General features: G+C 43.4%; 1 protein-coding gene across 1 annotated transcript in view; it reads left to right on the top strand.

Moving 5' to 3' along the window:
- Positions 1-3,293: 3,293 nt before the first annotated feature.
- Positions 3,294-17,286, top strand: part of Camk1d (calcium/calmodulin-dependent protein kinase ID) — a 191,864-nt gene continuing 177,871 nt past the window's right edge. Inside the window, exons 1-3 of the mRNA XM_013014610.1 lie at positions 3,294-3,360; positions 9,768-9,828; positions 12,728-12,859. Coding sequence (XP_012870064.1) covers positions 3,294-3,360; positions 9,768-9,828; positions 12,728-12,859 — 260 coding nt within the window. The remainder of the gene's footprint in view (positions 3,361-9,767; positions 9,829-12,727; positions 12,860-17,286) is intronic.

The raw sequence follows: 17,286 nt of genomic DNA, 5'->3' as shown, positions 1-17,286 counted from the left end.
ATAGAGGACTGAGTTAGGGGGACACTTTACAGTGGCCACTTTTTTAGGGTTCCTCATATTATTCTGCCCAGTGATTCGTTGTTTAGGCCTCTCCTATATTCCAGAGTAGCTGATCCTCCTATGTCAGGCAAAAGGTGAGGAAGGATATCTACTGTGTTACTCTCCTAGCCTAGGCCTAGCCTACTATGAAGTCAAAGCATGGAGGTCCCATTTCCCATTGTTTGAAGACTAGGAGTTTGGGGGTAGAGTGACTCCCTTTCCTGTCCACCTTCTCTGTGATAGGAGAACAACTATGGAGAAGGAATTAATTGAGCAGAGCCGGAGGAACAATGTGCCTGTGCTTCATCCTTTATGTGGGCGATGGTCCCAGGGAATCATCTGTGGTTTTTGTGGGTAGCCACAAGGAAGCCATACTCTTCTTTTTTGACCAAAATAATGTCCACAATCAGCACCTCACAATAAGTTGATTAGTAGCTTGTGCATGTGTGTGTTTGAATTAGATTGGCCAGCAAATAAAGCATTTCATCACTGCCCTAAAAATCTACAGAGTATTAACTTTCCTTTTTAGCTGGGATCATGCTAATGTGGTAATATTGTAGGAAATGGGTGGACACATCAATTGTGCTTAAAGATTAGGTTGGCTCTATTAATCAGTAAGTGAGTAATGAGGTGTGTGGGTAGGTTAGAAAAGAAGAAAATAGTAGGTGCAACGAAGTCAGGGTCTATTGCTTATTTCCTGAGTACTTTTAAAATGAATGAAAATTATGATATAGAATTATAAAATGTCAAGACAATAAGGTAGGGGCCTAATTTTAAAACACCAAGGATTGCTTAGAAATGGAACAAAAAGTTTTAACTACAAAATTCTTCCATTAGCTTGCTATTGTGGCATGTGCCTGTAATGTCTGCTACTTGGGAGGTAGAGGCAAAAGAATCACAAGTCCAAGGATCACATAGCAAATTGGACTGCATAGCAAATTGAAGACCAGCCTGGATAATTTCGATAGCTTGTCTCAAAACAAAATTTTTAAAAGGATTGAGGATGTATCCCAGTGGAAGAGGGCCTAACCTAGCATGTGGGTGCCCTGAGTTGAACTCTCAGTACCAAAAAAAAAAATTATGTCACTTTCCTCTGATAGCAAGTGTGGGATTGTGGATGTGGGAGGGCAGATGATCTCTATCATCATTCCTTGGGGTGACATGTGAAAATCTGTCAGAACCTAGCAGGAAGCCGAGTTCCATCGGGCAGGCTCTCTGTTTAAGATTTCAGCCAATTTACATACAATAGTTCAAATTGCTATTGGCAAAGTATGAATGAGAATTTGGACAGTTTTGTGGAAGTCATGAAAAATAGAATGTGTGTGTGTGTGTGTGAATCATCTGCGTCCCACTCTTCTTACTCTTTCTCTTTTGTGAGATTAACTATATTCAGAGAGGTGACCAACGTGGCTTCAAAATGATTGAGCATCAAATCAGATTCTTAACCTGGGGAGCAAAATTTTAAATCTTTGGACCTCAGTTTCCTTGGTTATCAAATACGCACAGGAATGCTACCATACAGGGTTATTGGTAGAATTAGAGAGGTGGGTTGATGAATAGTTCTTAAAGTAAGATTTTAATATACAATATTGATGATGGTGGTGATGGTTTGATGGTAACAATGATGATGGCATTGATGATTGTGAAAACTTCCTTTTTTTTGGTGCAATACTCTGTTTTCGTGGGGAAAGGAATTCTCTAATTTCCAATCTTGTCCTCATAAGGAAGAGCAGAGTAGCTTGTATTTTAATCACATTCTATTTACATGTTTATGAAATTGCCCCACAAACAGCCTAGTGATCAAACGATGTCCAGGGCGTTTCCTTTAGTAATGAAAAGAGCAAAGGGAGATTCAACCAGTCAGTTATGAAGCAATCATTTGTCAACTTCAAAACAAATGAGGAAGGAATTTTCATGGCCAAAGTAGAGAGGATTTTTGTGCCACTCAGAAGCATAAATGGGGAAACTTGTTGGCCATATATGAACGTTCTGCATTTCAAAGTCATCTGTTTCTGTTCACAAGGATGTTTCCAGAACGTAGAACATAATGCAAAACGCATTTGGCTGAGTAAATATATTATCTGTCTGCTCCATTCATTTTTCCCACTTCCTCGGGACCTCCTTCCATCTTGCTGCATCAAGCTGCCTGATGTTTACTGACCACAGTGTGTTCTCTGCCCCTTTCCCGGGCAGCATTCTCTCAACTCACCACACCTAGGTTTGTGTCTCATTAATGCCAGTAACTTTGAGATGTGAAAAACTTGATCCTTGACAAGTTAAGTGTTTACCTTGTGATTAATCAATAATCTAGCTTTGTATTTACTTCCTATAGTTCCTATGACAAGTTAGTAAAACTCAGAGCAACACATGTTTTTTATCTTACAGTCCTGGTTGGAAATCTAAAAATGAATTTTGCCAAGATAAAGTCAAAGTGTAAGCTGGGCTGGCTCTTTCTGGAAACTTCACTGGAACCCATTCTTGCCTTTTCTGTTGCTAGGGAATTCCTGCATTTGTTCACTTGCCCTTCCTCCCAGCAACTGGCAGCTCCTTACCTCTGCTTCCTGTCATATCTCCGGTGACTCTGACCTCCCCTCTCTCTCCACCGGGAAAAATCTAGGAGTTTCTTCCCTAAGTTAATATCCTTATTTTAATCTCAACTGCAAAGACCCTTTCACTGTGTAAGGTGACACATTCACATGTCTGGGACTGAGGACAGGGACATCTTTGGTGAGCCATTCTTCTGCCTAGTACAAGATTCCATGGTTGTTGTGAATTTGTCTCTTCCCCACCCTATCCTGGTGCAGGGGGGGGGGGGGGCTAATGAACTCAGGGCCTGGGCACTGTCCCTGAGCTCCTTTTGCTCAGGGCAACCACTCTACCACTTGAGCCACAGTGTCATTTCTGGCCTTTTCTGTGATAAATTGGAGACTAGAGTCTCCTGGACTTTTCTGCCCAGGCTGGCTTTGAACCTTGATCCTCAGATCTCAGCCTTCTAAGTAGCTAGGATTACAGATGTGATCCATCTGCCCTTAGCTTTTGTGGCCCTTGTATATCACTGCCCCCCCATTTGTACTTGTTTGTGTGTGCGTGCGTGCGTGTGTGCACGCACACACACAATATTTTCTTAGCATTCTACTTCACACTATTCACCCTTCTTCCCTCTGTCTCTTACCACATGCCCGTGTCACCTGCTCGTTCAGACAGGGCCCAGGCCCGGGAGCATGCTCTGCTTCCAGCACTCTACTTTCCTTGCCATGCCCTCTGTCTTCCCTGCTGTGGACTCATCCTCCAAAGCCCATTTTAAGCTCCTCTTCTCCATGAGTGAGTCCCCTCATGTTATTTCTGGATGAGCTCTGTAAAGGAAAGTGTTTCTTCTCACAGTGCCTGGATTTCTCCATCCGTGAAGGTATTCAGGCTAATTGGGTGCCAGTTTAGCAGGCTGAGTAACCAGGTCACACCAGCACTGTCTAGACGGCTTGTTTGTACAGCAGAAAGGATAAACTTGCCTGTAGAGCAGGATTGCCACTGATGTTTTTGTCAATGTGGTCCTATATGGTTGACTAATCCAATTAAAATATCTAGTACAAGATTTTAATTAGCCAGATAGTCATTTTGTAGAGATTATTATTGATTACTGTTGTTCTCCTCCTTCCAGAAATCTGCTGCTTCATTAGCTAAATTTTAGTGGAGAAAATGTGTGTACACAATAAGATGAGTAAAAAAGTAATTTTGCCAGTGAGCCTCATTTTCAGGCACCTTCCTCAAGGAAACAGTATTAATTGCTTTTTGTTTGCTTTTCTTAAGATTGTGTGTGTGTCTGTGTGTGTGTGTGTGTAAGAGAGAGAGACAGAGAAGAAAGGAGTGAGAGAGGCCAATGGGAATATAACATACACAGTGTTCTATATCTTTATATATTTCACTTGCGTCTTGGGAATAACTTTATATCAACATACACATATCCACTAAATTCTTTTAAATGGCTGCATAGTACTCCATTGTGTTTTTAATCCTGTCATTTGCTTAACCAGTTCCTTATTGATTGATATTTAGATTCTTTCCAAAGTTTTGGTATTTCTAACTTTTACTGAATGTTTAGAAGCCATGATATTGCTACAAGTTTCTTTGCATAGGTATAGCCAAATGGTCCTTCAATGTAGCAATTATTGTACCTATGGGGGCTTTGGTGCTTTCTGAAGGAGCTTAGAAAAATGAAGAGCATGGGCATGGAAGGTGGCTTAGTGGTAGAGAGCTTGACTACCATGCATGAAGCCCTGGGTTCAGTTTCTCAGAGAGAAAAATAAAGAGCGTCAGTGTGTTTGTTTAGCAAGAAACTTGTAAGACTTTTTGCTCAAGTTCCAAATTGAAACATTTGAGCAAGGATATCAGTGAACCTTGTAAGGGTGCATCAAATTGTGTTTCTGGGCACAAACATAACCCAGAAGTTGGGGTCAGCCTTCATCCCTCACCTGGCCATTCACACCCACTAGGAGCTTCTTGTTTGAAACTGCTGCCCCCTCCAAGGAGGCATCAAGAGAACACTGGTTCTTCATAGAAGTCAAGAGATAAGGGAGCACAAATGTAGGTGTGGTGTTCTTGCCATAATAACAGGGGATGGGTCGGGGGAGGGCATTTGTGCAGGAAGAAAGCTTCCTCACACAGGAAATCTGGGAACACTGTGGTGACAAGCACCATGTAAGAATATGCTCATTTGACAACCTTGGAAGCTGGGTGCCAGTGGCTCATGCCTGTAATATTAGCTATTCAGGAGGCTGAGATCTGAGGATCATAGTTGGAAGCCAGCCTGGGCAGAAAAATACGAGACATTCTTAGCACCAATTAATTAGCTGGAGTGGAAGTGTGGTTCAAATGGTAGAACACCAGCTTTGAGAGAGAAAAAAAGCCAATCAAGAACTCTAGTATAAAAAGTAAAATTGGAAAAAAAAATGTGGGGAATGATTACCTCCTTCCCCTGAATTCCCACTTGAGGTCATTATCTCCATCACCCCAGTAGAATATATCCTCATATCAAAGGCATCAACAACCTTCACACACACTTGGTGGCCTTTGAATCTTCCTGGCATTTTAAGCTGTGGCTTCAGTATACTCTTATCATCTTAGAAGAACTGAATCTTCAAGCCTGCCACCTCCCTCCAGAACTCAGACTTCTCCCAATCCTCCTTGTTGATGTGATTAAAAGAAAAAAACAACAGCAGCAGCAACAAAAACTCACTGACACCTTTTGATTCCATGTCATCTTTTGACAATTGACAAAAGGACAGTAGATATAAAGTATGGGAGGGATCTGTCAGGGAAATGAGTGGGGGAGGAGGGACATGCTGCTAAGTGAAGCTCCCTCTTTAAAGCATGCTGTATGCTGCCATTTGGAATTTATTTTCCTCCTGCCTTTGGATCAGTGATTCTATTAACAGGAAAGGTTTAGTGCCATAGGAAAACCTTCAGAAGGCCAAGATGTCCCACGTAGTGATGGTGTGCTAGCATTCTGATGCCTTCACCCTGTGACAAATCTTGTCATAACCCAGACCCTGCTCTGGTGGCCTCCCATGCAGAGGTGCTCTTGGACTAAGCATTGATCTGTGTGAAAATCAGATTAATTGTATGAATATTTACAAATGTCCTGTCATGGTCCTTGAAGCTATTACAGAAGCCTGCTTGTCCTTGTGGAATTTACCAATTGAAGAGGAAGATGAAACAATGTTGAGTAGGAGTTCCTTAGCATCTAGGCCACAATTAAGGGTCCATCTCTAATTCAATCTCATTGGTGAGGCACTGATTCAAGTTAATATGAACTGGAGTTACAGATCATTTTTCCGGAAAGAGTCTTTTCATCCATTTGGCTTTTGCAGTCATATACACTAACTTACAGCTTTCCAAATAATTGTCAAGCAGAGGGTTTTATGAGACGTGCTTCAGTGAGTAGATAGATCTATCTATCTATAATGTCACACAGACATTATTTGTTCTGGAAGGATGTGACAGGAAGAAATATCTTTTTGCTGTTTGCTTGGTAGTACATTGCTTTAAATCAGGCCTGGCTTTCCTTTGGTCCATGTGCTGAATTAGCACCAACATGTCCTTCGTGTCTCTGAATTAAAAAAGACTTTTGCCTATCAGTTTCCACTTCTGTCGCCTGGTGTCTGCCTGGAGAGTTGCTCAGATATCAAGACCAGATCAATATCAAATATCAAGACCACCTTCTCTTTGGATTCAGCGGGGGCAAGAAGACTACCATGGGGTTGGCAGACAAGCTTCACCATTTTAAGAATTCATCTGAGGATCTTGGTTTGATCTGAGAAAAGGGGATCTATGGCTCAAGTGGTAGAGCACTAGCCTTGAGCAAAAAAGCTCAGTGATAGCACTTACACTCTGAGTTCAACCCCAGGGACCAGCAAAATTTTTTTTAAAAAGAAAGAATTGATTCTGGTCTGGAGCAGTAGGTCAGAAAGGTCCCTGTCTAGATCCTCAATTGTCTCAAACCAAAGTAACACTAGCTATGTTTTGTTATCTGGTTAGATTCCCTCCCCCCATTTTTTGAAGTAAAAAAAAAAAAAACCAACAGAAAACTACTCTCTCATCTTGTCTTGGCCTGACACAGAGGAAAACAGTATGCTGAGTGGAAAAGAACATTTTGATTTATGGCCAGAGGCCTAGGGGTAGCGTCCACAGGCCCATTTACATGATGCAGTGATAGCAATAGGCAGGAGGCAGTGCTATTAATAAAGTTAATAACACAGTCTATCCCATTCATATGAAGAAGGGCTTCAAAGCAGGAAAGGCAATGAGCCAATACTAGCTGACTCTCAGCTAATAGGGCAAATCATTTCAGCAGCATCTGATTATTTCTTGGCCTAATTTTGGATGGATATAATTTTACTGAATGGTTGATTTAGTGTGCTGTCGTGAATCAAAAAGACAGTTCCAGAATTCCTGAATCTGGTTGAAAATCAAGGGTGTTTTGAAAGAGTCTTCACCAGTTTAGTTGGACAGACATGATGGAATACAGGAACTAGGCAAGTCCCCATAGATTGGAGGCTGAAGTTTTGTTGGGTTTGTGCTCATGTTACTTTTATATGCAAAAAGAATTATTTTTGTCTATGTGCTGGTGCTGGGGCTTGAACTTGTTCAGGGCCTTGAACTCTTCTTGCTTGGCTTTGTTGCTCAAGGCTAACACTCTACCTCTTGAGCCACACCTCACTTCTGGCTTTTTAAATGTTTAATTGGAGATAAGAGTCTCATGAATCTTTCTGCCTTTGCTGGCTTTGAACCATGATTTACAGAGCTCAGGCTCCCACATAGCTAGGATTAAAAGGGTGAACCAGGGGATTTTTTTTTTTTAAGTGACATGCATTCAGATTAGTCAGTCCACACATGGCTCCTTGTCATTTGTTGTTAACAACTTCAAGTTAAAGGCTGGGAAGGCAGAAGCCCTAGATTCTTGCTTGTGTTGATTGTTTGTTTGTTTTGTTGTCATTGTTGTTTGACTTTTTTTTTTTTGAGAAATGGGCTTGCTGTGTTGCCCAGGCTGTCCCCAAATTCTTGGGCTCAAGCAATCCTCCTCCCTCAGCTTTTTGAATGGCTGGGGCTACAGGTGTGTACTTCTAAATCTGTCTGTTGTTTTCTGTTTTGTTTTTTTTTAAAATAATTTTACTTGGTAGCAAATAGATATTTTTGTCAGCATATTGCAGGACACAGCTTAGTCTGAGTTCTGGTCTCAATAGTAAAAGCTACAGATAGGGAAAAAGACATTCTGAATGGCCCTGTGGATTTTGTAACAACTGGAATGTGCATATCTAGTTCATCATGCTTTAAATGTCAGTGTCTAATCAAGGCATCCTCAAGGTACATGGTTTATGTTCCTTTTCTCAGAGAATTCGGGAAAATGATGCATGCCAGACCTCAGCCTACTGCTTTGGTTTGCCTTCCTGCATCAAGTTAACTGAACTATGGATCTCTACTTTTAAAGGCTGGGGTAATGGCTCTTGGGGTGGGCTTTATAGTCTACCTCTTAACACCAGAAATCTACTCTTGATCCTGCTAATCTACATAATGCAAAACAAAATTCTTCAATCATGTACACTTTCCCTTAGTTTTGGAAACTCAGTTCTCAAAACAGAATGTTTTTTTTTTCTGCCTACCTGGTTTATAATCCAAGTAAGCTGTTTTCTTGGTGACTATTGAATTTCCTTTGCAATATAAAAGAAAAAAAAGAAAGGATTCCATGTTTGCAATTTGTACCGTATATCTCCAGGTGCAGAAAATACTTAGCATCACAAAAAAATAACTTTTTGGATGACCTTTCTAGTAATTTGTCACAAAGTAGAAACTTGGTATTTTTAAAAAATAGAATAATAGTTTTCTTTATGATTCAAATAAGTGTTTTGTCACAACTTGAAAAAAAAGCAATTTTCAGAACACTGGAATTTTAATTTCTCCTACAATTATACATCTTCTTAGATCTCTTCATAGACCAGTCTTGAGATGCTATCCCTTGGGAGCCCTTTGAGCCTAGCCAGCTTGGCTCCCTTCAAGTTCTAGGCATGCACACTACAGAGATAACTGTGTTGGTACAGGCATAGTTGTAGTGTTGGTATAGCCCCGCCTTTCTGTGTTACGTCCCACCTGTTTCACACCCACAGTCCACCTATGCTGAATACCCCTTTGTACTTTTACATCTTTCTTACTTGGTCCCTGTATTGGTTGGTTCCTTGGAGTTTACTTTCTAGAGTAGTCTGAAGACTTAATAGGCCCAGATCATTTCCCTGGCTGCCACCAGCCCCTCCTTCCCTACCCCCTTGTCCTCCTCCTTCCCTTTTCCTGTCTTTGGCATTCCCATCTCCTCTCTTTCACCTTCTCTTCCTCTCCTTCCTCTCTCTCACCACTTCTCCCACCTTGTTGTGTAATTACATTGAAAGGGCCCCAACTGCTCATGCATGAGTAGTTTTTTTTTTTTGATGTTTTTAATTAGCTTTCTTGAACAGGGGGGAAGTGTCTGCAAGTGATTTCTGTTTAATGTGGGCACAATAACAATTTATGCTAATCTTTTATCCTCTTAGAAGACCAGAGAGCCTTGTCTTTGGAAAACATGAGAAGATAAATGCGCATTGTTTGGCTAAATGACAAAGGGATGTATTTGCACCCATGGGATACGAAGTGGAAAGCTCCCCCAGAGACCCCAACTGATCTCCTGCCCCCCCTGCTGCCTCTCAGCCAGCATGAGAAGAACTCAGACTGGCTAGGGGACATGCTTTATTTTCTGCCCTGTACTTCCTCTGCAGCTAGTTCTGTGCATTCTCATCCGAAGTGGAAATGGCAGTTAGCTTCTATACTGTACTTCTATACTGTGCCTTTGCAGTTGACTCATGCCAGAGTTCTTCATAAATATCAAAGGGTTCAACCATCTGGTACCCTGTCATCATTCCTATAATTCCTCTTTTGTTTGGGGAGGTAATGAGTGAGGTTTATGGAGTTTTTTCTTTTTTCTGTCTTCATAAGCAATGCCATTAAGTAGAAGTGGTTTAAATTATTATTATTATTATTGTAGGTAGACATACTGTAAACTTGATCATTTAAACCATTTTAAGTGTACAGTTCGGTGGCATTAGGAACATGGTTGTACAGCCATCTCTGCCCTCTGCCCCAGGACCTTTTCATCTTTCCAAATGGAAACCCTGTCCCCAGTTGACAGTTACTGTCCCCCCTCCTCCCTCTAGCCCCTGGCAACCACTGTTCCACTTTCTGTCTCTGTGAATTTGACTGCTCTGGGGACCTCATGTAAGTGGAATCCTAATAGCATTTGTCTTTGTGTGTGTATGGCTGGTTCCTTTCAAGGTTCATCTGCATAGAAGCGTGTGACAGAGTTCCCTTTGTTTTAAAGGATGAATAATATTCTACTGTGTTTATGAGCCACATCTTGTGCCTCCAATTTTCCCATCCATGGACATGGCACATGGACTGTTTCTACCTTTTGGTGACAGTGAACAGTACTGAGATGAATGTGGACAGATGAGTCAGGGCTGAGGTCTCTGTGCTGGCTTCTTTAGGACATGTACCTGGCTCTAGAACTCGGTCTGACTTTATTTCTAAGAGGAGGGGATTACGACCTTGACTTTGCGATTTGGCTCTGGAACACTTGTTCGGATTTTCATATCCATCCGGGGCCTTCTCTGTGCTCTTTTCTTTGTATCTTATTGGGTAGCTCCTATGGGTCAGCCTGGGCTGCTTAGATCAAGAAGCCCTTTCTGGATCTGCGCAAGGCAGGGCCCAGTTAGCCAATCCCTTCATGATTAGGGACAAGGGCAGAGAAAACCCTACACAAGGATGACACAGGTCTTACCTTGTTTCAGCTTGCTGCAGCTCTGACCACTGCATGGGTGAGTCTGGAGAGCACTCGCTTCCCTCCCCAGCCTGTCTCTCCACAAGGAGCTGATGGGCGCCACAACCCCACTTGTCAGTGTTCTCCAGGGGGAGGCTGCTGTGCTCAGCTTGCTGCCTGAGGTCTCCAGCTGAGGAAAGGCTCCTCTGCAGAGCATTGCCTCTGCCTTGGCCATAGTCTGTCACCATCCATTCCTTAGAGGAAAAGGGCAGGCATGCATGAAGAGCAAAGCAGCAGGCAGCCACAGAGAATAGGCCTGACAGCAGCTTTTATGACCCCAGCCTGCTGCCAAGGGGCAGTGATCATAGCAAATCCAGCAGACTCAGGAGAAAAACCACGGTGACGTCATCAGCATAAAGGATCAAGTAGAAACTGAATGAGTAGGACATTGGGCATGAAATCACCCATGCTCTCTAGTTTTGGGTTTTCCTTACTGACTTCTTATTCTGGAACACAGCCCCTTATTCCACCTGCTGGTGTAGGATAGTAAAAGGGAACAGGTACCTCTCAGGGGTCAGGGGTAAGGGTCTTTTTTAAGAATCTACTTTTTCCACCCCTGGGTGAGAGGTGAGAGGTGAGAGGAACACATTCCGGGGTCTATGGCAGATTCTTATGTTCTGAATTAGATTTCTTGGGCCTGGGCCACTGGCAGTGATCCAATAGAATTCAGACCATCTGATTCCATGTGTCACAGTGTATTCAATCTGTTCCGGGTTTTTATGAATTCATATTGATTTTTTTTTAAATTCTAGGTGGTTCTAGATGGTTCAGAATTGTGGTCTTCTGAAGGAATAATTTTCCGTGCTAATAATTTATGGCTATTTTGTGGGAAAATTATCACCTGTCCCTTAAGTTTGTGGAATGAGACTCAGACCTTGCAGACAGATGGTTCTCTGTACTGAGAATGTAGATTCCTGGATGAATCCTGGCGCACAGACTCAGCAAGGGGACAGGAATGCCTCACCTTGGAAAGCTTGTGTGGTCTTCTTTTGGCCCTGTCAAGTCGGGGAGGAGAGGGAGAGAAGAGTTTCCTTGCTGAGGTATCTCTCTTCTGTGACTGAAGAATGCAGGCTCCCAACATGTAGCCTTGGGGTAACGCCATTGGTGGTGGTTGCTAGAGGAGAGTTTGTCTTCGATAACAGTTGTGTGGAAGGCATCCCTAGAGTCTCTAGAGGTGGCTCGTGAAAGTCTGAGGACAGAGACAACTCAGTGTTTCCTTGGCCTGTGAGCTGAGAACCTGCTTGAAATTCTGGGGGACTTTGTAGGAGTCTGTCTCGGAGGGGAGTTCTGCCCTGGGAAAACATCACCATTGTTAAGTCCCTCCCATCCCCTCCCTCTTCCTACCCCCTGCCTTTTCCTTCCTCTTCCTCTTTGCCCTCCCTCTTTCCCCTCCCCCACAGTAATAAGACTTGAACTCTGGGACTCATTCTCTCACTCAGCTTTTTTTTTTTTTACTCACAGCTGGCGTTCTATTTCTACTTCTGGTTTATGGCTGGTTAATTAGTGATAAGGGTCACACATATTTGTTCAGGCTGGTTTTGGACCATGATCCTCAGATCTCAGCCTCTTGAGTAGCTAAGATTCCTGCATGAGCTCCTTCCCTTCTCAGAGCTAAATTTCTATTTGCAAGCAGGCAAGACCCCCCCAACCCACCCCGCCCCAACCCTGGTTTCTTTGTTTATTTATTTGGTTTGGAAAGGAAATAGCTGCTTAATGAAAACTTGCTTACCCTTACCAATTAATTAATCCTGTGTCAATACCACATGTTGCACCAACTTATACTGTAATTACATCCCTACCTATCTAGAAGAATTAATTCAATGCTTGTGAAACGTTCTGAACCTTACTGTGGGCGTAAGGGCCTGTGGGAAATGGAAGAATTTTAGCATGACTTGCTAGTCTATGTGTCCCTGAGCAGGGCTGATATATGCCAGGAATTCTTTCTTTCTCTGGAGGAGGAGCTGCTTTAGGGAGTAGTACTCTTGCTTTGGCATCTCTCAGTTTGTGACTGAAGAATATGGGCCCCAGGGCCCACTCTTGACAATATCATTGGTTACCATTGATTCAGCAGAGTTTGTCTCCAATCATAGTTGACTGGGGACAGAGAATGCCAAGTAGCCAACCCTTGTGGGCTTCCACTGTCCTATTGCATGATGGCTCATTGCCCTGTGTATTAGTAGTGAGCCCTGCTGCGCGAAGGGTGGCGGTCACTCAGATATTGGTCCTGGGCTCAGAGGAGCCATTGTAGAACCCCCCTCTTCTGACACAACCTGCTTTTTTCTCCCTCTCTCTTCACAGCGGGGCCTTTTCTGAAGTGGTTTTAGCTGAAGAGAAAGCAACTGGAAAGCTCTTCGCGGTGAAGTGCATCCCCAAGAAGGCGCTGAAGGGCAAAGAGAGCAGTATAGAGAACGAGATTGCCGTGCTGAGAAAGTAAGTGCATGGAGAGGGCGCCTCCCTCCCCTGGCTGCCTGCATGGGCATCTTGCAGGGCAGGACCAGTGCTATCCCCCTACCACCAACCCCCGGCCAGGGCCCCAGGGCTCTCATCCATGGAGTACTTGCAAGACTTTTTCTTTACACCTGCTATGTCTTCAAGCATTGACTGTCAGGGTGCTCGCCATGTGTTCATGAAGTGCTCCCAGCTGCGTGGCTGCACTTGAAGTACACAGTAAATGCTGCCACCGCTACTGTGAGCACTACCACTGTCATTGTCATTGCTTTCTTATATCATGAGATAGAGCCACCAATGAGGGTCCATATCCAGAGTGCCCCCCCCCCTTGCAGCTCTTAGGTGGCAGAGCCCAAGGGCTCACCTCTCTGGTATGGGTTCTCTACCTTGTGATGGCTTTTATTTTTTTCCTATTCTCTGCCACAGCCATGAGCCTAGGCACCTGCACATTTCCATGGCTGTGTTAGTGTTCCACCTCTTGGTATCTCTCTGTCTCTGTCTCTGTCTCTGTCTCTGTCTCTCTCTCACACACACACACACACACACACACACACACACTCGCGCTTCTTCCCCATGTACATATACTAGAGCCAAATAAAAATCTCATTCCCTCCAGAATATATATATATGTGCATGTGTATGTACATTATGTATATAACATAATGTATATGTATATTACACATGTGTCTGTGTGTGTCTGTGTGTGTATATATACACACACACACAATCGTTGCTGGGCTGGATCTGCCTCAGGATGACCTTGATGTGTTGGATCCAGCCCTACCTCCACTGCACCATCAGGATTAGTCCTTTCAGAATGTGTAGGGGAAACAACCCTTATATGGTACCTACTTTTACATGTTTGGCATGTGCTTCAACAATGTGCTCTGGAAATTTTTGAGTTGCTATTAATAAAAGGTGTTCAAAATATCCTTGAAAGGTGGGAGATTTGGAATGAACACATAGCAAGAGCCTCGGTACAGACAGACAAAGCAGAATGGGAGCAAGCTTGTTGGGGCCTCACAACAAGATGTCAAGATCCCCACATTCTTCCCGCCATAAGCCACTCCTCATTTCCCCACTGAAGGATGCTGACCAAATCCCTTGTGTCGGAGGTGGAGAGGATGGTTTATCCTGTTCTGGTCTGTGGGAGACTTGAAGACAAACCTGCAGCCTTTTGTGCCGTGTGCTCCATAATGAATAAATCTTAGGAGCTTTTTGGTGTAGGATTTTCGCTTATTTGGTTGGTTGGTTACTTGGTTTTTAGTTTCTCTGAGTCATCTATTAGGAATCCAGAGTCTTAGATTGTCCTGAGGAGGATTGTAGGAAATGAGTGTATGGAAGAGGGTCTGAGAAAACAAATTAGGAACATTAGCATCAAGCAGGGAAACACTATATGAATGAAACATTTATTTAAATTTCCAATATGAAATCCATGCTCCAAGAAGTTATACACTGGTGACATGAAGTTGCAGATGCAACTCTGCAACTCTGCTCCCAGAGTCTTCCAAAGGCTCAGCTTTAACAGGGGTTGGCTGCTGAACTTCAGGTATCAGCTTTATTCTTCCATGACTCCCTTAGAAGCCAAGAGCTGAGGAAATCCGTTTCTCTGCTTAGTGCCGTTCTGCACCCTCAGGGGCCGGGGGCATGGATATAAACTTTATAAGTCGATGTTGGTTTATACCCGACTCCTTCTGCTTCTATTACTGTCTCTACCCGGTGCATTACTCAGGATCATGTCCTGGGATGGGGCATGGAGAGTTGGGAATTTGGAATAACTTGTTTTCATTGTTTGTTTGGAATGCCTTGAAGCATGACTCCTCTTTCTGCAGTAAGGAACGAAGAGATGGTTTCTCAGGGGATAAGAAGTGATGTATTTCCTATACTGATTTCATTTTTGGATCTTCTACAAATGATTGCATGCCCTGAACAGCTGGCAGAAAAGTATAGTATCCATGAGGGATGCAGTGTGGAAACATTCTTCAAAGGAAGCCCTTGGTAGGGCTGGAAATGTGGCTTAGTGGTAGAGTGCTTGCCTGGCCTACACAAAGCCCTGGGTTCAATGCCTCAGTTCCACATACATAGAAAAAGCCAGAAATGGAGCCATGGCTCAAGTGGTAGAGCATTAGTCTTGAGCAAAAGCAGATTGGGGACAGCCCCAGAACTGGGGGAGCAAGGAAGGAAGACCTTCACTCCTGTATCAAACATTTACAAATCCCCACCATGCTTCAAGCTCTGTGCGACTAGCTATTAAGTTTAAGATGCAATTCTTGCTCTCTCGGAGACCTCCACTTTGTTACTAATCAGTACAATAAAGTTGTTGATGTGATAGAAGCTTGGCCCAGGAGTTCAAGGGCTGGGATGCTTAGTCTCTCTGCTGGGTGGGATGGAGGAAGGGGGTCAACATTATGGGTCTACACACTGACAGAGAGGCAGTTAGAAGGTGGAGGCAGGGTTCTTTGGGGAACAAGGTCCAAGGTGAAGCAAAGGGAAACTAATTTAAGAGGAAGGATTGTGGAGGCCCTTGTAGACTCAGCTTGGGACCCTGAGCTTCACTGTGTCAACATCCACCAATGGGCTTTCATGATAGGAGCAATTTGATCAGCATTTCACGGTTGATTGTGTAATCTGGATGAATAAATTGGAGGGGGCTGGCAGGACTTGTTACATGGCAGAACAGAGTTTGGTGATTGTGGGGTGAAGCATCAGCAATTCAGACAGGGGCCATGGAACTGGAATAGAGGGACAGAAAGGGTGGAAGCAAGATGTTGCCGTGGGAAGCTGTTACAGGGGGGAGCTGGGATTCTAGGACAGATCTGGGTCCTCTGGTGTGAGTGACAGTATAAACAAAGGCGTCAAGTGAGATCAGAAATCCAAACTCCCTGGCGCAGTGAGGGACAGGTGGTGAGGTCTGGTTTGGAAATGGTGCATGTGGGGGTCCTGAAAATGTCCAAATGAGGGAGTCCAGTTGACTTTGCAAGGCTACAACTCACCTGATGTCTGAGCCTGATAGATGCTAAACTTTTGTGAAATGACATATTTAAAATAATCTTTTGGTACTCTAGACAGACTGGCAGACCCCTAGCTGAGGTTTCTGCTAGGCCTGCTTTATTCTGCTTTCTGCTCAGTCCCTTCATCACTTGTGCAGTTCCACACTGTTGTGCATCCATGTAGACCCAGTTGAGAAGCTGCTGGCTCTCCTACATGCTCGGCTTATTGCAGGGTGAGAGATTTATTTCATTGGATAAAAGTAATATAGCTAATATATCCTTGTGGAAATCTGCATACTTGGCTCTGAAAATAGTTCTCAAATGAATTTTCTACTTGATAAGTAGATATTAAACCAAGCTCAGAGAAGGGAGAGACCCTGACAGATATCATTATATCTGGCAGAAAGGGGTGGGGTAAGGGAGGGAGCAAAAGGGAGGGGAGAGATGGGAGACACTGGTGGCCTCACTTGAGCGTTCAGTAGGTTGCATCTCTATGATTCATCACGAGCTGTTCCAGACAGAATGGCTAGCTGCAGTCCCGCAGTGGAGGGTGTTACACAGTGTGGAATATAGCATCATTGATTTAATACACCTTGGCTGGATTATACTGGCTGGGTTCTGTGGTTATTATTTACTTAGAGGGCAAGCACTGCTCAAATCTAATTTCGAAGCAACACATAAAGCCCTTTTGCAGAGGTGGAAAGGCAAACAGTCTGCATTTAAATGAGAGGTGAAAGCAGAGGGAGATTCATAACACTGGAAAACAGGGATGAGGAGAAGCAAAACAGATGGATCTAGGAGCGGCTCTTGGACTCATGGTTGGGGAAGACGAGGCTCGGGTTGGCAGAAGAGCTACTATACGAATGATAAATGGTACCAGACCAGAACTTATCTGGCTCTTGTCTCAGTTGCTTTATAGCGTACAGAGGCCATCTTGCTGAGAAGTGTTTTCTTTTCTTTTTATTTAATTCTTTTTTTATTGTGAAAATACTGTTCAGAGGGGTTACAATTACATGGACAAGATAATGAGTACATTTCTTATCAAGCATTGTAGCCTACTCCTTTGTTTACCCTTCCCATCCCACCTAACCCTCCTCCTCCACCCCCACCAAAGTTGTAAAGTTCGTCTTCGACATATCGACTTGTACGTCTCATTGTTGTAATGTGTCCACCTGTATCCCTATTTAAATGATTTGTTTTTTCCCTTCCCCTCCACAGACTATACCAACATCAAATACAGTAAAAGCAGAGGTTATACTGTGGGGGAGGGACATACAAAGCAACAAAGAAATAATCTTATAAATGTGTTAGAAACAATCGCATGAGAGAAAAAACATTTGAATACATATCTTAGGGTTCATTTCCCTAACATCAACTTATCTGACCTTTTCTGCTTGACTCAGACATATACTAGTTATT

Source organism: Dipodomys ordii, unplaced genomic scaffold, assembly GCF_000151885.1.
Source record: "Dipodomys ordii isolate 6190 unplaced genomic scaffold, Dord_2.0 Scaffold24, whole genome shotgun sequence".
Taxonomy (NCBI): Eukaryota; Metazoa; Chordata; class Mammalia; order Rodentia; family Heteromyidae; genus Dipodomys; species Dipodomys ordii.
Note: the sequence above shows the minus strand (reverse complement) of the source record. Positions and strands in the feature narration are given on the sequence as shown.